This window comes from Somniosus microcephalus, chromosome 19 (assembly GCF_052327205.1).
Source record: "Somniosus microcephalus isolate GS21.2 chromosome 19, FLI_Smic_1.0, whole genome shotgun sequence".
Lineage (NCBI taxonomy): Eukaryota > Metazoa > Chordata > Chondrichthyes > Squaliformes > Somniosidae > Somniosus > Somniosus microcephalus.
Genome location: NC_141005.1, coordinates 57,986,853 through 58,007,917, shown reverse-complemented (window position 1 = coordinate 58,007,917; position 21,065 = coordinate 57,986,853). Strand labels below are relative to the sequence as shown.

Sequence of the window (21,065 nt, the reverse complement as noted above, 5' to 3'; positions counted from 1 at the left end):
CCTAGTGTGAGAGGACTGTTAGAAGGGGAAACAGGAGAAACTTGGGCTTTTGGGTCTAGAAAGGAGACAGAGAGGTGATCTTCGAGAGGTGTATAAAATAGTTCAGGGAATGGAAATGGTAAATCCGTAATATTAGTTTAAATTAAATTGTGAGTGGGACAAGTGGTCACAGATTTAAACCAGTAAATGGTAAAGTTAAGATAGGTCTCAGGAAGTACTTCTTCACACACACAGTGATCAATACCTGAAATGGACTTCGAGAGCAATGGAGGTGAAATCCATAGAATCACTTAAGAAGCAATTTGATGCTAAAATGGTGTGATTGTCGGGTCTTTCTGGATGGATGAATCAAGATGGTCCAAAAATCACAGAAATCACAGAAACCTCACAGTACAGATAGAGGCCATTTCGGCCCATCAAGCCTGCACCGACACATATCCCACCCTATCCCCGTAACCCCACGTATTTAATCCCCCTAACACTAAGGGTCAATTTTTTTTATCATGGCCAATCAACCTAACCCCGCACATCTTTGGACTGTGGGAGGAAACCGGAGCACCCGGAGAAAACCCACGCAAACACGGGGAGAATGTGCAAACTCCACACAGACAGTCACCCGAGGCCGGATTCGAACCCAGGTCCCTGGCGCTGTGAGGCAACAGTGCTAACCACTATAATCTTCATTTATGGTTAACTCATGAAATCCTTATCGTTCCCAAAATTGTTTTGTTGGGCCTACAAGTTGTTTTTATATACAGATAGTTTAGGAGTCATGATGTACAATGTCACCAAATGTAACTTGTACAGAACACAATTTCCCTCTAATATCATAACCAGCAGAATCTCAAATTGACTATTTTGGACATGCAGGTCCATACCCAATCTTTAATTGTATGTTAGCCAAAGATAACTGCTACAGTGATAAGGCTGACTGCTGTGTCCAGGGTACTAACAGCTTGGCTGTTCACCTGACATCTGTGATCTTCCAACAGAAGGGAAAGTTCAGGACCTGCAGGCTCAAAAAAAGTGCAATAAAGCTGGTAGTCCACCACTCAGCTTGTGTCTGCAGTATTTAGGTTCTTGGATCTCTCTCTCTCTCTCTCTCTGGTTAAACCTTCCCGGGTAACTGTCTTGTTAAGGTAGGTATGCCTAGATTCTCTGCGTTCTCCCACAAGGGCTATCTGTCAAACACTCGTTCCGGAGATGCCCTTCTAGATGCCAGTCCCCAGGAATGGTGACTTTGAGGGAGCTCACTGATTTTTACACAGTATAGAGCCCTGTCTCCAGTCAAGGGATCACCTCCATCCTTGCTCTGAAAACTAACATTGCATTGTGAGATTCCTACTCATATCAATTGCATTCATTGGTGCATACCTAAAGAACTAAAGGGTGCCAGTGAGATAAAGCTGTCTTTTTAACCATCAGGGATAGAAGGGCACCAAACTCAGGCAAGTCATTATTTTCTGTGTAATAACTATAAAGCTTTGGCAAATTACACTGACCGTCTCAATTAGGTTACCAATCTGACTCCCTACCACATTAAAGCCAAGAAGTGTGAAACTAGCTCCAAGAGAAAGTCTTAGCACTCCATTCCAAAGCTTCACAGCTGTGACAGTATAACTGTAGTCCAATATGAAGGCATATTTAAAGGAGTTACTACCGCCTGCCTATGGACTTTTAAAAATGTGACTTCCAGTTTTTTAAATGTTAGGCGATGTCGGCGCTCCTGTTGGCTCTCTCCTACATTCAAGTTGAATTGGTAGGCAAGCGTAGCTCTGTGCATTCAAGCACGTATGCCCGGAGCTCCTTTGTTGTTGGGCATATTCCTGGTCTGCCAGCTGCACATTGGACTCTACAGGTACTAGTCCAGGACCACTACCAGTAATGTAACAGTGTTCATAGTATTTCTCTATTAATGAAGCAGCTGTATTGTTCAATAGCAAGATTTTTTAAATTAAAACTATAATCCACTTCTTTAAAAAGGACAACAGGATGCAGATTTTTAATTAGGCATAAATGTGTCAGAGAGCATAACTACTAATCACACGGAGTCCACATGAAATGTCAGCTTATCCACTGTGTTCCAGGAAGGAAAAGGAGCTTAATCCCTCTGGCGGAAATTGTATTAAAAGTAAGCACTCTCCCTCACTGCACAGCAGTACATAGTTTATGAAACATGCCAAACATTTCTAAGCAAACTAGGATAGTTTTTCCTGACATGTCAGAAGGGCAAACTACCTGCATTGTCTCCTTTTCCTGATGTAGTGGATTGCAGCTAACCCGCTTCCACACAATACCAAGGGCAATAAAATGAAAGTGCACATGATGCCTCAGCACCCACAACTTCCCTTTCCATATACTGAAAACTACTCCATAAAATGTTTTAATTAAAATACATTACACATCAGAGCACCACACTAATGTAAATCTAAAAAAGACACTGCTCTAAACTAATGATCTCGAGCAACAGACACCTGTGGAAAGTTACATGACACACGTGTAGGGCACAAATGGAATCAGCCTATTCTGAATCCACAGCCAAAGGCACAGACTCTCCCAGAAGAATTAAAGTTTTACTTTCCTCCTCCCCAAATCTAGGTGAAAAGTTATGAAAAACAATTCCAGTGGTGTTACAGTTTAGGTTTCCTCCCCAACAAATGATATGGAGAGACGAGAGAAGCTGCTGCTGCTGTTCTTAGAGCAGAGAAGGTTAAGGGGAGATTTAATTGAGGTGTTCAAGATCATGAAGGGCTTTGATAAGAGTAAATAAGGAGAAACTGTTTCTACTGGCAGGAGGGTTGATAACCAAAGGACACAGGTTTAAGATAATTGGCAAAAGAACCTGAGGTGAGACGAGGAGACTTTTTTTTTAACGCAACGAGCTGTTGTCATCCGTTAGGCTGGCGCGCTCTTTGTCGGCCGGCGCGGACACGATGGGCCGAAATGGCCTCCTTCCGTGCTGTAAATTTCTATGATTCTATGATTGGGAATGCACTGCCTGAAAGGGTGTTGTAAGCAGATTCAATAACTTTCAAAAGGGAATTGGATAAATACTCAAAGGGGTAAAATTTTCAGGGCCATGTGGAAAGAGCAGGGAGTGGGACTAATTGGATAGCTCTTTCAAAGAGCCGGCACAGGCACAAGGGGCCGAATAGCCTCCTTCTGTGCTGTATCATTCTATGATTCTATGAACAGTTCTTTGCATGTATATAACTTGCCAACAGTTTATGAAACAAAACCTGCATCTTTATTCTCTGCAGTGTATGTGTTACCATAGCACATGTCAAACAACTAATCTCAATCACACTAAATCACTTACTGGAGAATATATGGGTTGCCTTCCACATTCTACTGCTACATCAGAAAGGGGAGAATATGACACCACTAGGCCGCTTTGTACAAGTTAAAAGACTACCAAATGTATTTACAAGTAAAATGGTATATAGAAGCAAAAGATACATCAGATGCTCCTTAATGAGAGAACTGGAAATGGTCCACAAGGGGTTAAATATATCCTTCTCACAAAGCAGGTTCTTTACAGACTCTTTGAATGTAACTGATCCTTGGGACAAATCAGTTGGTCAAACCAGTCTTCTTGTGATGAAATATTGTGCATAGATTACGCAAGTACTGTCACAGAGACAAGATATTCTTGCCAGAACTAAAGACCACTGAGGATTCTCCCTGTCTTGTATTGTTTAAGGAAGTGCCGTAAAATCATTTGTAACCAAAGCAAAATACATGAAGCCAACTACATGGAATGCTAATGAGCAGGTAAGCAGACATCGTCTGGGACTCAAGAATGTAATAAAGCCCTTTTCTGTATATAATCCAATCTGTACCTAAAACAAAGTCCGCTTTATCTTAACTCATTGACTGATTAACAACCCAGCCTGGTCCCTGCAGAAAGAGTCTTTCTTGTGTCCTATCTTCAACCCTAACTATTCCAATTATATAAAATCAAAGACAGAAGTTCCTAATTTGTCACAGGCTATTCCTTTTCTCACCCAATTACCTAATTAGTTAGTTCCATAAAATGAAGATTTGGGATAAAGAGACAACTGTAACATTACATATAAAACCAGTGTTGGAAACTCGTGCTATAAAGGTTTGCAGTCACTGTTGCTTTGTCGTCAAAAAAAAAATCAGCATGAATTGGCAAAAGAGGGGCTTTACTCCAATAATGATGCATTCCTTCCTGAACACGCAAGGCTAAACATTTTGTAATAAAAATGCCACTTTTTCCCCAATGACTTGTAATTTTAAGAAAATTTGGATTGCACTGTGGTTGGATCAAGCCATGAGAATTTACATCTAGCTGCAAAACAAACCACTCAGGTGCATGAAATTCACGTGCAAACAAGTAACAGGCAGGAATTGACAATACAAGAGTAGCACGTCAGATTAAGCTGAATAGGGATTGACTGTAAAGAATTGGGGATGCAGAGGGGAGAAGTAACAAGCAGGAAATAACGTGCAACTCCAATTAAGGCAAATACCTGAAAACATACACATTTTCAACAGGCTGAAGGTTTATTTGTTTTGATACTCTACTCACCTTTAAATAAGCCATGGTAAGCAGTGGTAGCAGTGTAAACGGAACAAGGTATAGGAGTGCAGGCTGGGCAGCCCGGTGAATTCTTGATGCTACAGTGGCTGTCAGAAGACCTAAATTAAGAGGGAGTCAGATTATCAGAAAAAGGACGAGTTCTAAAATAGGCAGATTACCATGCAAGATTTAAATTATTAAAAATACATTATATATTACAGTATCCTATTAATGTGGAAGGAAGGAAGAGAAATTGCACTTAGCTAGCACCTTGCACATTTTCAGGACGTTGCAAAGCAAGACACAATGAATTAGTCATTGTTATATAGGCAAATGTAGCAGCCAATTTGCATGATGCAAAGTTCTACATACAACAATGAGATGAACGATCAGTTAATCTGTTTTAGTGGTGTTGGTTGAAGGATAAATATTGGTCAGGACATCAGGGGAACTCCATCCTCTTTGAAGTGAACCATGAGATCTTTTAGACGGTTTAACATTTCTTCCTCTTGACAATGCAGCAGTCTTTCAGTAACACACTGAAGTATCAGCCTAGATATCTGCTAAAGTCTTGGAGTGGAGCTTGAACCCATGACCTAGTGACTCAAGAGGTATCTAAGCCAACTGGACATTAAATCTAAATAAAAGACTCCTCCTAGCAAGTGATCCTAGCAGCAAAAGCTGTAGGGCATTGGAGAGAAGGTTGAGAGTAATCTAACCTCTAAGGGTCAGAGGGAAGCAGAACAAGACAATGTTAGTTGCCTGGTTTAAACACGTTACAATATCGAGTTAAATACTAACAGTTTAATATATACATTAACAGTGTGAGTGTGAGCATTTTGAACATCACAAAGCCCTCACATTACTGCCTACTACCGGGAAACAATGCTTTTCATGATTTATTTTTATTTTCATTGAATTATTTCCACTTACCTACAAAGTAACCAATCAAGGTGCAGTGGAAGTATGACACCTTTTGCATACGGCCGGGTGCGTTGGGTGGGATAGCCTCGCTGTTAGCTAGTTTCTTATAGTTGTCATATCGAAGCACAAAGCACAACAGAAGCCCTGGCATGACGATGTCTCCAATTCCTAGCATAGAAAAGTGGGTGCCTGTGGAACTGTACAAAACAAAAGGGCAGAGGGTGTTCAATAACTTTCAATTCTTCACTCAAAAGCTCATCCTACTATATTTTAACTTACTTTGGTGATGACGAAGCTCAAGACTAAGCATAATTTTTAAAAGTTTGGCGCCAAGAATTATATTGTAACCTCTTAAAGTTGGATAAATTGATTTGAATTAAATTTAATTCATTTTAGCAACAAGATACTGCTAACTGAAAACATGTCAAGTGCCTAAACAATATTGTCCTGTATTTATGAATGGGTTAAACCTGATTTGTGCGTGTGCACAAGACAGTAAAAATATGTTGGGTCAAAAGTTAATGAACAGGTGACACTTCAAACATATGTAACTTTTCAGTTAGGTCTGATATTAGTACTGTAGATGCCTACATGCCCCAGGCATCTAGATGATGTCAATTGGCAGGCACCAGAAAGTTTTGAGGCAAATGCCTGCGATTTTCAGTCATGCTAAATTTCTATATTATATCTTTTATATGAAATTTTGGATAGACCAAAGTATTGTGAATTTGAAAGTAAAAATTACTTCAGCTGGATTAATTCTTAAAAAAGTTCCTTAATCTGTGTGGGGGAAGACAGACAATATGTGAATACTACCCGGAGATAATTATTAGTTCCAAGGCGAGGCAGTCAGAGTTTGTTGGTAGAAACTAATCAGATCATAAGAACATAAGAAGTAGGAGCAGAAGTAGGCCATACGGCCCCTCGGGCCTGCTCCGCCATTCAATAGGATCATGGCTGATCCGAATCTAGACTCACGTCCACTTCCCTGCCCTCTCCCCGTAACCCCTAATTCCCTTATCTGCTAGGAAACTGTCTATCTCCGATTTAAATTTATTTAATGTTGCAGCTTCCACAGCTCTCTGGGGTAGCAAATTCCATAGATTTACTACCCTCTGAGTGAAGAAGTGTCTCCTCATCTCAGTTTTGAAAGGGCAGCCCCTTATTCTAAGATTATGCCCCCTAGTTCTAGTCTCACCCATCAGTGGAAACATCCTCACCGCATCTACCCGATCAAGCCCCCTCACAATTTTATATGTTTCGATAAGATCACCTCTCATTCTTCTGAACTCCAATGAGTAGAGGCCCAACCTACTCAACCTTTCCTCATAAGTCAACCCCCTCATCTCCGGAATCAACCAAGTGAACCTTCTCTGAACCGCCTCGAGAGCAAGTATATCTTTTCTTAAATATGGAAACCAAAACTGTACGCAGTATTCCAGGTGTGGCCTCACCAATACCTTGTATAACTGCAGCAAGACTTCCCTGTTTTTATACTCCATCCCCCTTGCAATAAAAGCCAAGATTCTATTGGCCTTCCTGATCACCTGCTGCACCTGCATACTAACTTTTTGTGTTTCATGCACCAGGACCCCCAGATCCCTTTGTACTGTAGCACTTTGCAGTTTCTCTCCATTTAGATAATAACTTGCTCTTTGATTTTTCTGCCAAAATGCATAACCTCACACTTTCCAATATTACATTTCATCTGCCAAATCTCTGCCCACTCACTTAGCCTGTCTATGTCCTTTTGCAGGTTTTTTAAGTCCTCCTCACTCACTGCTTTCCCTCCCATCTTTGTATCGTCGGCAAACTTGGATATGTTGCACTCGGTCCCTTCCTCCAAATCATTAATATAGATTGTAAAGAGTTGGGGTCCCAGCACTGACCCCTGTGGAACACCACTAGTTACTGATTGCCAGCCCGAGAACAAACCATTTATCCCAACTCTTTGTTTTCTGTTAGATAGCCAATCTTCCACCCATGCCAGTATATTACCCCCAATCCCGTGATTTTTTATCTTGATCAGTAATCTTTTGTGTGGAACCTTGTCAAATGCCTTTTGGAAGTCCAAATACACTACATCCACTGGTTCCCCTTTATCCACCCTGTATGTTACGTCCTCAAAGAATTCGAGCAAATTTGTCAAACATGACTTCCCCTTCATAAAACCATGCTGACTCTGTCCTATTAAATTATGTTTATCCAAATGCTCTGCTACTGTTTCCTTAATAATGGACTCCAACATTTTGCCAACCACAGATGTTAGGCTAACTGGTCTATAGTTTCCAGCTTTTTGTCTACTTCACTTCTTAAATAAGGGTGTTACATTAGCAGTTTTCCAATCTGCCGGGACCTTTCCTGAGTCCAGGGAGTTTTGGAAAATAATCACCAATGCATCCACAATCCCTACCGCCACTTCTCTCAAGACCCTAGGATGTAGGCCATCAGGTCCGGGGGATTTATCTGCCTTAAGTCCCATTGTTCAGCTAATACCCTCGCTTTTTTTTAATTATAATGTTTACAACTGCGAGAGAAGGTAGGACTTGTTACCAGTGATTGCTGCAACCAAAGACTGCTATGCTAGACAGAATTCCAATAGGCTTTGGCCAGGTAAACAACTCAACAGCTGGTCAAGGGGTTGCTGGTCACACTTTATCCATTTGAGTGATAGAGATAATTAAAATTCTGATCACCAGCCTGTTGAGAAATTATCTGTTTGTTCTCCTGCTTCCAATTTCAAGAAAGCCACCAATGTACGTCCTCAAATATGCAGTTCCCCATTTGCCAGTTTCCACAGTGTGGCAGTGGGAGGGGCTCCATCAATCTACAGCGTCCACATTACATTGAACAACAACTTGGATTTATATAGCACCTTTAATGCAGTAAAATGTCACAAGGCACTTCACAGTTATCAAACAAAATTTGACACCAAGCTACACAAGGAGATAGTAGGACAGATGCCCAAAAGCTTAGTCATAGAGGTAGGTTTTAAGGAGCGTCTTAAAGGAGGAGAGAGAGATAGAGAGGCAGAGAGGTTTAGTGAGGGAATTCCAGAGCTTGGGTCCTCAGCAGCTGAAGGTGCAGTAGCCAATGGTGGAACAATTAAAATCGCGGATGCGCAAGAGGCCAGAATTGGAGGAGCGCAGATATCGCGGAGGGTTGTAGGAAGTTACAGAGATAGGGAGGGGCGAGGCCATGGACGGATTTGAAAACAAGGATGAGAATTTTAAAATTGAGGCGTTGCCAGTCTGGTAGCCAATGTAGGTCCGTGAGCACTGGGGCAATGGTTGAATGGGACTTGGTGAGAGTTAGGATACAAGCAGCCGAGTTCTGGATGAGCTTAAGTTTATGGAGGGTGGAAGGTATTAGGCCGGCTAGGAGTGCGTTGGAATAGTCAAGTCTAGAGGTAACAAAGGCGTGGATGAAGGATTCAGCAGCAGATGAGCCGAGACGGGGCGGAGTCGGGTGATGTTGTGGAGCTGTAAGTAGGCAGTCTTGGTGATGGTGCGGATATGTGGACGGAAGTTAATCTCTGGGTCAAATACGAAACCAAGGTTGCGAACAGTCTAGTTCAGCCTCAGACAGTTGCCAGGGAGATGCGCAGTTAAAAGATTCTTAACAGGACACTATGATTCAGAATATTATTTTTGGAACATTGTGTAAATCAAATATTGTACTTCTAGTTAAGTGCTGTATCCTTTTGCTTTAGTTCAATTATAATTCTAGTAAATAAATCCAACTATTAATTTTAGCCTGAATGCTATAGCTCGGTTTTTGGAGTGGACTGGAGGGTGTGGTAAAAAAAAATCAAGTCTCTACTGCTTAACTTGGGTAAAAGGGCAACTGTTAGTTCTGTGGCATGCTATCCCATTTTCATGTCTACCAAAGGCTTCTTGAATGAAAAGTCAGTCATGCTCACGAGTCGCTTGCTCATTCCCAAAAGAAATAGTTAATTGATCAGTAGAAATCTGTTTAAGGATGAGTACCAAAAGGATTCAGACTTCCTCAAAGTATTCACATGTGCAGCTGAGCACTTCAAAACTAAGAACCCAGATCATATTCTATTCCACAGCTCTTACCTTGGAAACACCAACTTCCCAGGTAGCGACAGGCGTGGAACATCCCGTCCAACATTAGGTCCCAAGTGAAGTTTTCTTGACAGCACATCTAAAGGATTGTCAGCAGGCTGAGTGGCCACCTTCACCATCACATTGCTGTTGAAGATGTAAGCAGAGAAGAATACCTGAAAGGCGGAGGGAAGGAAGAAGGGAAAAAGAAATCATTACTTATTCAATGAACTCCAATAACTTCCACATCACAGCACAAATTGCCTTTGTGTTCAGAAGTAAATTTATTTTTCTCAGTTGGCTGGTTTATTACCACTAATAATCTGAAAAAAATATTTCTTCTTTGTTGCTTAGAACAACGTTGAGCCAGTAAATTGCTTGAAAAGCTAACAATTATGTTACCATGGTTTTTCAGACAGACAATATCTAACTTCAGCTCTAGCTTCAAATAGAAAGTACTTCCCCCCCAACCCCCTTCTTTCCTTCTTCTAGCCAAACTGCTCAAGCAGCTCAAAAGTTCATTAATCACAAACACAGTTAACACTGTGTGAAGCCTGAACTTGCTGTTCTGGAGGACTAATCATTATTAAACTATTTAAATGAGGCATTCTGTAATGGAGGACACGACAGGAGAGCTCTAATGAGCCAGCTCGTCACTCAGTTGATGTTGAATAATGAAGGAAAACTGCAGGCAGACTGACGGGCTGCTTAGTCAAGCGGTTGAGTCAACATTGCATCTGTCAATCTGACGCGATCGCCGCCTCAGAAGATGGAGGGAAACAGACGATTTAGACATAACTGCAGAATATATGGGCAGACTACCCAAGAGGCAGTGGAGGAGGACAATGCTGGTAAATTCATAAAGGAACAGGATAGATGTTTGGCAGAGAGTGACTAATGAGTATGAGATATGGAGCAGTATACATTTATTGAACTCCGCGACTGGCCAGATGGACTACAAATGGTACCTTCCAGTTCTGTATCTCATCCCACATATTTCAACAAAATATAGTTAAGATTTCAAGGAAGAGAGTTATTTTATCAGCAATGACTTCTTCATACTTCTTTTAAAACTCATGGGGCACAGCAGTTGTAAATAAGTTTGTATTTTAGGCAATATACTGCATATATAATGTAGAGATGCAGAACTTCATTAGTTACACAGGTATAAAAGCAGTCACTCATTACTAAAAGATGCTGTTTGGCATCAAACCCAGTGCAGTCTCAGGAGACCCCAGATGGTGAATTTATTGCAGTCGTGCTTAGTTGATGCAGAGTACAACATATGCATAACAATGTCATTATTCAGTGAAGGATTTAAATCAAGATAAAAGGGTACAAAATCAAAAGGACATTTTGTTCAAACACAAGATGGTGGCTTTGTGAGTAAATGCACTGTTGCGGTACAGATCCGTAGGGACCAGAAGGTCCCAAATTAAATCCCTAGTCTGTTCTAAGTTAGCTGATATATAATTGGTTTCAGTTCTGCTGGGCTCAGGGGGGACAGGATGGCGACGGAGAGACAAGTCACGATTCCCACTGAATTCACAAATGTATACACAAGTGAGGATAGGATTTAATGCTTGACTGTGATGCCCTTCATTGTTGAACAACCTGCTGACTCTCACTTTTGAGGCTCACACATGAAAAATGGTCACGTGGGATGGTACCCGAGGGCTGCTGATGCCCTTGGAACCATACCCCAGCAAGCGCCAATCCCTTGACGAGAGATAGGGAGACACAGGAAGAAACATAGACTGACAAAATGGTTACAGCTATCACTAATCCTCTGAATAGATTTAGATGTACAGGATACTTTTGCATATGACATACTGTACCCTGGGATCTTGCACCAAAATAGTTTACAATGGGCTGTTTTAAAGCCATCATTAAATTGGTCAATAGAAGCTCTCTCAATTAGTCATCAGCTAAATCATGGTGTGGTATTAAGCTGCACTGATTCAACAAGGTAATTGGTTTGATCTGTGCTGTGTTAACCCTGGGGAAGTCCTCCTCAGGGTTCTAGGTCTCTATTCAGCAACCCTGCTGGAAGTCTGATTACGGACTTCAGGTGAGTACAGGATCAAGCTCGACTGTAACCGCCCTCGAGATGGATTGGCCCATCGGCACTCACCATCGAGGCTCATGCATGAGTAATGGCCACTTGGTTGATGTACCAGAGGACCATCGCTACCCATGGAATCGTGCCCCAACACAAGCCACCATCTTCAGGAGAGTGTGTAGGGGCGTGAATCAGGGAAAAATAAATTATTTTTTAAAAATTGCTAAACGAAGCCTCCCAAGCTTAACACATACTGGGCCAGAAATTCCAGGCCAGAAGCGTGAGTACGGTCGGGTTACTCACGCATCTGGCCGTTGGAAATGCCGGCGTTCAGCAGGAACAGCGCATGCGGGGAACGCCGGCATTTCCAGACCCGAGGTCTATTCACAGCGCGTGCGACTGCACAGGCAGCGCTTGCGCAGTGAACTTTGTAGATTTCACTGATGGATTCAGTGAGGGTAAGTCCCTAGAACTTACACTTGAAAAAAGCAAGTGTAAAGTTGTTCATTGGCTGGGGAAGGAGCTATATTTTATGGAGGAGCTTATGAAATGCAATATTTAGGTTTGGGAAAGGGAGGGAAGTTATTTTAAGAAATTTTAAGTAAGTTTTAAACTTTAATTTTTTTTAATTTTAAAAACGGGTTTTCAGAACGGTAGGTAGAAGGAGCAATTGTGGCTGTGTGAATGGAATGTGAGAATGAGTTATGTATGTATGTCCACATATATTCCTTTACGTATATGTATGTATGTTTTATATTCCTTTACTAATGTGTATGAATGTATATTTTTAATTATGATTTTCCAATAAGTTACTTTCTCTGAAAGTCATAATTAAATAATACATTCATACACATAAGTAAAGGAATATATACATAACACGCAAAGGAATATATACAGACATACATACTTTCAGAAGCTCCACGATAAGAAATATCTTCCTCCGCAGCCTCTGGAGCAACTGTACCCATGCTTTTTTCATGTGTAAGTTGTAATGACTGGACCTCACTGAAAGCATTAATGAAAGCGGCGAATTATACTGCGCACGCGCTGCCTGTGCAGTCGCACGCGTTCTGCCTCTGAATCCCTTCGTTCAGAGGACAGGAAATGCCGGTTTTCCCCACATGTACTGTGCATGCTGAAAACCGGCATTTCATCCGGCCAGATGCGTAAGTACCCCGACCGTACTAGCGTATTTGGAAGGGAATTACTGGGCCAACATTTTACATGTCAATAAAATAAAAAATTTAACAATTGCACGACTTGCCCCCTCGCATCTGCGACTGAGGGTCCAAGGAGGTGCATTGCGCAAGAGGTCATCATCGTACGTATCCTCACACTGTTCCCTTTGGGGAACTGTATGAAGTGGTGGAAGGATTTATGGCCGTGATTAACGCTCATTCCGTGACCGTAACCATCTTTGAACCAGCCATTAGGGTGGTTAGTCCTATGGCGGGAGGGTTTTACGGGCTCCCACAACCCATCTGAGGGGGGGGGGGGGGGCCACCAACACCCACGGACGCAAGTATCCCGCTGGATGTCCACCCAGAATTTAAAGTTGGAGCTCCGACTCCACTTGCCGGGACTGTCTGGAGTGGGGTTCAAAACCCTACTCCTTCTGGCCCAGCGGCGGGGATGCTTACTGCTACGCAAAAGGCCCACTCCGCACAAAAGGTGACACCCATACGTTTCCTGCACCTTTTCCCTCCCCGTGACTGGAGCCCTATGCTGCCATTTCACGTTGCTAATCGGATTGGGCCTTTGTCATAGCGGTAGGATCCCCGCCGCTGGGCCAGATCAGGGTAGGGTTTCGAACCCCGCTCCAGACAGTCCCGGCAAGTGGAGTCGGAGCTCCGGCTCTAAATTCTGGGTTGACATCCAGTGGGATATTTGCGTCCGTGGGTGTGGGTGGCCCCCCCTCCTTCTATAGCTTGTGGGAGCCCGTAAAACCCTCCCGCCATAGGACTAACCGCCCTAATGGCTGGTTCAAAGATGGTTACGGTCACGGAATGAGCGTTAATCACGGCCATAAATCATTCCACCACTTCATACAGTTCCCCAAAGGGAACAGTGTGAAGACACGTATGGCGACGACATTGCTAAATAAATAAATGGAATTTAAAAAATTCTTTTAGGGCTTTTAAAAGTCTTTAAATTGCTTTAATTCTCTTTAAAACTACTTCAGATTACTCAAAATAATGTAAACTTTTTAAAAAGTTTATAAAAGTTACCAAAATCTTCAAAAAACTTCCAAAAACCTATTTAAACTGCTGCTTTGCATGTAGAAATGCTTAGCAGCTTGACAGAAACATTGGGGGCGTGTCCAGTGAAACTGAGACCTCAAGGGGCGTGTCTCACTTACACTGCACGCTCCTGGCTTCGCGCTGGCTGCACTCCTGGGCGGCGTGACGTCATACGCTGCCCGGGATTCTTCTTTTTCATTCACCAAGTCCAGGCGTCCCTGGAGCTGATCGTCAGTAGCGCGGGGTAAGTGTAAATACGGGGCTTGCACGCGCTGCAAGCCCCGTTCTGGAATTTCTGGGCCACTGTATCAATGGCATCTCTAATTAATCACTGACATGCATTAGGATGTCACTGTAGATTGTCACTGCATGTTGAAGAATTTAAATAAACTAATTTTAATGTGTCTTCTCCATGCAAAAGCACAAAGATAAAAAGTTGAGTGAATGTGTTTATAATTATGCAGTTAATAATATAGCTGTAAAGAGCAGAGCTGTTACACCAGCAATGTTTAATTGCAACTTACCCAGAAGACATCATAAATGAGGAGTCCAGAAAGCAGCAAGCAGGAAACTTTAAGACTTGGCAATCTCACAAAAGCGATCATGGCCACACAGAGTCCCATTGCCAGAGCTGTAACAGAGCACAAAAAATGTATTGGCAAACTGCAAAATTAGCACAGCAACTACTGATGCACTGTGCTAAACATGGAAAGAATTCAATCCAACAGGTCCCCCAAAATATTATTCATTAGGTGTAATATACAAATGCTGGAAACTAGTTTTTATTTTCAGCGGTTCCCACAGTTGATTGAGTATTTGGAAAGTTAGGTACTTTTTGGAAGCATTCGAAGCCAGTTCCTTCGCTTTTTGGGGAGGGTGTGTAATTTCCATACAGTGCCAGCACAGTTACTGAATTCACTGGAAAGGTTGGAGACCACCCAGTTATACCAGCATCTGTCAAATCATCGCAAGCTGTTTTCATTGTCTAGATACTATTAGGCTATTTTTTGTTTTGGCGGTGCTGGTCGAAAGCTAAGTATTGGCCAGGATAACAAAAAAGCACACTGCTTTTAGAATAGTGCTGTAGATTCTTTTATGTCCACTGAACAGGCAGTTTAATATCTCAAACAGTACCTCCAACAATGTAGCACTCACACAGTACTGCACTAAAATGTCAGCCTAGATTATGTGCTCAAGTCTGAGAGACGGGCTTGAACGCACAACCTATGACTCTGGCTCTTTTCTAACTGAAAATTGGATTGTGTTTCTCTCTTCCTCCCCCCACCCCCCAACCAATCAAGATGAAAACAAAAATGACAGTAATAAAGGTTTATATTATTGGACAAATGCAATACTGACAAACATTGGGAGAAATGAATGATGTGTATAAAATGAAGGGAATAGAATGACTTTAGGAAGTCTTAGAAATGAAGCTGGGAGTGGCCAATAGACTCATCACTTTCAATGTGCAAGTGATTAGTGCAAAAGGCAATTAAAAAAACAAACAGAACGTTGGGAAAGTAGCCAGCGAAGTGGAGTATATGTCCACGAGAGTAAATAGGCATGATAGAGTACAAATCTAGAGGTTTTAAAATACACCAGTCAGACCATACTTAAGGGTACTTTGCCCAATTTTGGTCAGCATGCATCAATGGAAAGGGTGCAAAGAGCGATAGCGCTATGAGGAAAGATTAAAGAAGTTGAAGTTCTACAGTGTAGAGAGAAAGTTATGGAGGGACCTAATCAAGTTATAAATAAAATAAAGTACTGAAAGGCATCGACTTGGCGAAGCCAGAATATTACTTCAGGATAACCAAGGCCAGTAGGACCAAAGGATATAAATTTAAATTACTGGTCTATATTATTCAACTAAATGTTTCACAGTTCTTGGCATTAATGCTGAATATTCAATTGGAAATGCAGGTTTTCCTACTTAAGGTTTTGAAGAGACAGGGATGGACAAGTCAGTACAACCAACCATTTTAAGTGTCAGGTAGACTTACACATCTATTTTTCAGTTAATTTCTGGAATAAGATTTTACAGATTGGAAAACTGCAGATGATGTTGATAATGTAGCAATTTTGCACATCTTTAACGAACACATGTAGTAAACAGTGAGGAGGGTGGTAACAGACTTCAGGAGGACATAGACAAACTGGTGAAATGGGCAGACACATGGCAGGTGAAATTTAATGTAGAAAAGTGTGAAGTGATGCATTTTGGAAGGAAGAATGAGGGGCAATATAAACTAAATGATACAATTTTAAAGGGGGTGCAGGAACAGAGAGCTGTGGGTTTACGTACACAAATCTCTGAAGGTGGCAGGAGAAGTTGAGAAAGCTGTTAAAAATGGCATATGGGTTCCTGGGCTTTATAAACAGGGACGTCGAGTACAAAAGCACAGAAGTTATGCTAAACCTTTACAAAACACTGGTTAGGCCTCAGCTGGAGTATTCTGGGCACCACACTTTAGGAAGGATGTCAAGGCCTTGGAGAGGGTCCAGAGGAGATTTACTAGAATGGTAACAAGGATGAGGGTCTTCAGTTATGTGGAAAGACTAGAGAAGTTGTTCTCTGTAGAGCAGAAAAGGCAAAGGGGAGATTTAATTGAGGTGTTCAAATTTATGAGGTGTTTTGAGAGAGTACATAGGGAGAGACCATTTCCACTGGAAGGAGTCAGTAACCAGAGGACAAAACCAGAGGGGAGACGAGGAGAGATTTTTTTTTTTTTTTTTTTTAAACACAGAGAGTTGTTACTATCTGGAATGTACTACCTGAAAGGGTAGAGGAAACAGATTCAATATTAACTTTCAAAAGGGAATTGGATAAATACTTGAAAAAATATTGCAAACCTATGGGGAAAGAGCAAGGGAGTGAGACTAACTGGATAGTTCATCCAAAGAGCCGGCACAAGCACGATGGGCCGAATGGCCCCCTTCTGTGTTGGATAATTCTAATGACGAAGATCCAGATACTTTCATTTGCTACTAGAAGAGTTTTACATGCAATACTTTGGAATAATTTCACGTCTTAAACATTTTATACATTTCAAAGAGATAGGAGAAATCTACATAATTTGTAGGTAATTATAGTGCTATGCCCACTCATTTTGAGAAAGTGATATCTGTCACATGTAGGAAAAAGGCATGCAGAGCAACAGCAATCACTTTTTAAAATGAAAATATCATGTTAATTCAAATTTTCAAACCATTTCATCAAGATAATGCATCAAATAATTCTTTCCCCATATTTAAGTAATTAAAAAAAACCTCATTTCATAACTCAAAACAGAAAGGTAATTAACAACACCAGTGCCAGTCCAGTTCACCATTACAGCTTTAGTCTTCCAAAGAGCTGCAGGGCCCATCCATCAGTGAATACCACCCATCAAAGCAACAATGGTTTGCTGCCCTTTCTTCCTCTCCTGAAAGCACCGACAAGTGCTGGGAGATGGTCCTGAGGGAGCCAGTAGCATCACGGTACCTCACCTAAGTGACCGTTCTTGTTGCAGCGCCTAGGAAGCACTATTCAACCATGGAGGGCACTGCATCAAGAACACGATCCTGTTCTTTCCAGCTGTCCACACAAGTGTACTTACCAGCACCTGTCAATGGATACTGTTGAGGAAGAGAGATCTGGTTGACTTCTCCCACTAGCCCTGATTCACTGAGGATAACTGTCGAAACCCAACTGCTACCCCAACTGAGCTGAGCTAACTCAGCACAACAAAAAGCTTTTCTGGCCCATTGGTGGTGATAAAGTTAACTACTGAAAATCAGAAGAATTGCATTTGTAGTTGGGGGAAGGTCCGCTGTTTATGCCAGGACATGTCTATATTAATCTCGGCCGTGCCTAGGTAACCCAAATGTCTTTGGTGTACATATTTTGGCTTCCACTGGATGAAAGCACGTTCTTTCAATCTCCATTTTTTTTCTCGGCCTTTCTTGGGCCTGAGTCTCCCATCTCCTACCCTTTCAGTCACCTAGTCAGGGCACTTTTCATTTCTTCCCTCTCAAGCACTTTGCCCACCCTAATGCCATTAAAGAATTAATCGCTGCCTCCTTATGAGCAGCGACCCCAGCTGCCCCATCCTCCTCTCTCACTGACCTTCCCATCCAGCACAGCTGCTGGGGGCTAACCTTGCTAACCGCCTTCCCAACCCACTCACTATCCCCTTGGATTTTGCCAGCGGATCAATCGCTGTCCCTCTCTGCAATTCCCTCAACAATGTCCAATCACTTGCAAAAAAAAGTCCTCGTCATCCATGACCATACTGTGGATGATTGCACTGACACCCAGGCTTTGACTGAATCCTGGCTCATGGGTGGCAACACCTTGCTCCTTACTGAAGATTCCCCATCTGGCTATACTGTCAACCATCTGGACTGCCCAAACTGCCACGGCCCTCATCACCAAGTCAAACCTTGGTCTCCCCGCCCCCACCACTTCTCTGGCACCTTCTTCTCCTTCCAGCTCCTCATCTTGTTCCAACCCCTCACTTCTCCATTAAAATCCCTGTTTTTCACTGGCCCCCTCAGCCCCATTCCCAGTTTCTCCCAGCACGGTGGCATAGTGGTTAGCACTGTTGCCTCACAGCGCCAGGGACCCGGGTTCAAATCCGGCCTCGGGTGACTGTGCAAACTCCACACAGACATTCTCCCCGTGTTTGCGTGGGTTTCCTCCGGGTGCTCCGGTTTCCTCCCACAGTCCAAAGATGTGCGGGTTAGGTTGATTGGCCATGATAAAAATTGGCCCTTAGTGTTAGGGGGGATTAAATACGTGGGGTTACGGGGATAGGGTTTGGGTGGGATGGCTGTCGGTGTAGGGTCCGGGTGCTAGGGTTTGGATGATCAGCCATGATCTCGTTGAATGGCGGAGCAGGCTCGAAGGGCCTACTCCTGCTCCTATCTTCTATGTTTCTATACTGTATATCCTCCCTTCTTTCCTTCCTCAGCCTCTGCACTGAGTGATTCCTCATCCTCGGTGATTTCAATCTTCATCTCGCTTCACTTACTCTCTCTCCTCAGAATTCACTGCCTTCCTTTCCTCTGTAAGCTTCCCCCTCTATATAAACTCTCCTACCCATGTCTTGCCATCTCCTGCAGTTCTTCTACTCCCACCGTCTCCATCAGTGACAAGGCCAGCTCCAGCAACTTTTGTATCTTTCACATCCCCCTACCTAACCCACTTCCTTCTGCGTCTTTCCCTTGAAAAAACACTTCCCCAATCATTTACAACTGCACTTTCAAACTCACAACTGTGAAATTGTTGCTGTATTGGCTCAAATGAAACATCTGAAGCCAATACAACACACATGGATTTAACCAACCCAATAAAATTCCCTCCTCCTCTACTCCCAAGTGGGTACAAGCAAGGCAGGACTGTTGGCCTTTCCTACAGCACCACCTGCTGTTACGGAGGCTGAACCAGACCATCTGCAACCTTGGTGACATATTTGACCCCGAGATGAGGTTCCGACCACATAACTTCTCCATCACCAAGACCACCTCGGTAACATCACCCGACTCCGCTCCTGCCTCAGCTCATCTGCTGGTGAAACCCTCATCCACGTCTTTGTTACCTCTAGACTCGACTGTTCCAACGCTCTCCTGGCTGGCCGCCTATCTTTCACCCGACACGAACAAGAACTTATTTAAAATGCTACTGCTCGTGTCCTAACTCGCACCATGTCCCGTTTCACCCAGCACCCGTGCTCGCTGACCTACATTGGCTCCCAGTACGACAGCGCCTCAATTTAAAAATTCTCATCCTTGTCTTCAAATCCCTCCATGGCCTCGCCCCTCCCTAAAACCTCTCTCTCCTCCTTTAAGACGCTCCTTAAAACCTACCTCTTTGACCAAGATTTTAGTCACCTGTCCTAATATCTCATGTGGCTCAATGTCAAATTTTGTTTGATAACGCACCAGTGAAGCGCCTTGGGACATTTTACGACGTTAAAGGCGCTATATAAATGCAAATTGTTGTTACAAGTATGGCTATAGCATATGGAGCATAAAGCGTTTATGGGGAGGGGCAAACTGAATATGTTTGGTGGCATTATGCAAATAGATTTCTAATTTTTTAAATCCAGATAGGTTTAAAAATATTGGTTAAAAAAGCCTCATCTCTGTAATCACATTTCCTAATCTCAATTAATTGACCTGATGATACTCAACAGAAATTCGTCTCAGGTTTTCAATAAACAAAATTACAAGACAAAGTTACCAGCACTTCGTAGTCCCTTTTAAAAAGGTCAAAGGATTTATTTCTCAGTTCAGTTTATTTTATTTTTTTAATTTAGTAGTACCCCTACATTATCATCTTATTAGAACCACTTCCGAATTGAGCGGAGTATATGAAGTGCATGGGATCTGAATTGCATTCAGGTCAGGTCAGGTTTGAAGCTTCCTCTTCAATGACAAGATTCAACATTCATGCCCTACATGTTGTACAGCAAGTAGTGCGTTAACTTTGGAGTAAAAGTCTAAAGCATACCTCTGACAATTCAAGTTGCAAGTAGTGCTAAGCATACCTCTGACAACAAATCGCCAGAACAAATTGTTACAAGTACCGTCTTACTCTGCGAGAGTAAAGTAAGGGACGTACCGCTGACAACAATTAGCCACGGGAAGTGAAAAACTCGAGTGGGGACTGGTGGGGTCTCTGACACGCTATTTAGCGGACAAAAATAAAAGATTAATTGACAAGATGGTTAAAAACGATTGGCAACCGAACGACCCACCGGTAAAACAAAGAGAATGGTGGGCTAAAGAAACAAAATGAAAGGGAGAAAAGGCCATCATTTCAGTGGCTCGCGCATATTATGAGTTGAGTAGACGTACTCGAATTTGGACCAAAAACGGGTGCCAAAATTGTACCAGAGTACCAGTAATTTAAGAAAGTGAATAAGGAAAAAATGTAAGTTTTATCGACACAGATGATATCAGTTTCTGTCCAAAACAAGTAAAATCCAGGATTTGCTGAGTGAAAGGAATCTTAAAAGGAATGCTGGGATCTCAGTTTGTGTGAAAGTGTGTTAAAAGTGTGGAAGTTTCTGTCTTTGGAAAAAAAATGTCTGTTGTGTTTCTTTTAGCTCCACCCACTCTTTTGTACAGAGAGCTAAAAGCTGTTTAACCCTTTGAAGACTTGTCTTGAATGATGGACAAGCGTGTGTTGTTTTAAGTTTGTTGATTGTTTTACAAAAGATAAGCTTCAGCCT

General features: G+C 42.4%; 2 protein-coding genes across 5 annotated transcripts in view; one reads left to right on the top strand and one right to left on the bottom strand.

The window, feature by feature from the left end:
- sppl3 (signal peptide peptidase 3) overlaps positions 1-21,065 on the bottom strand; it is a 271,477-nt gene that overhangs the window by 6,434 nt on the left and 243,978 nt on the right. For both annotated transcript variants that reach the window (XM_085961834.1, XM_085961835.1), the window contains exons 7-10: positions 14,370-14,476; positions 9,556-9,719; positions 5,483-5,670; positions 4,559-4,668 (exon numbers count right to left, since the gene is read on the bottom strand). In XM_085961834.1, coding sequence (XP_085817960.1) covers positions 4,559-4,668; positions 5,483-5,670; positions 9,556-9,719; positions 14,370-14,476 — 569 coding nt within the window. The remainder of the gene's footprint in view (positions 1-4,558; positions 4,669-5,482; positions 5,671-9,555; positions 9,720-14,369; positions 14,477-21,065) is intronic.
- The window catches only part of acads (acyl-CoA dehydrogenase short chain), a 303,908-nt gene that overhangs the window by 273,715 nt on the left and 9,128 nt on the right, over positions 1-21,065 (top strand). The window lies entirely within an intron of this gene.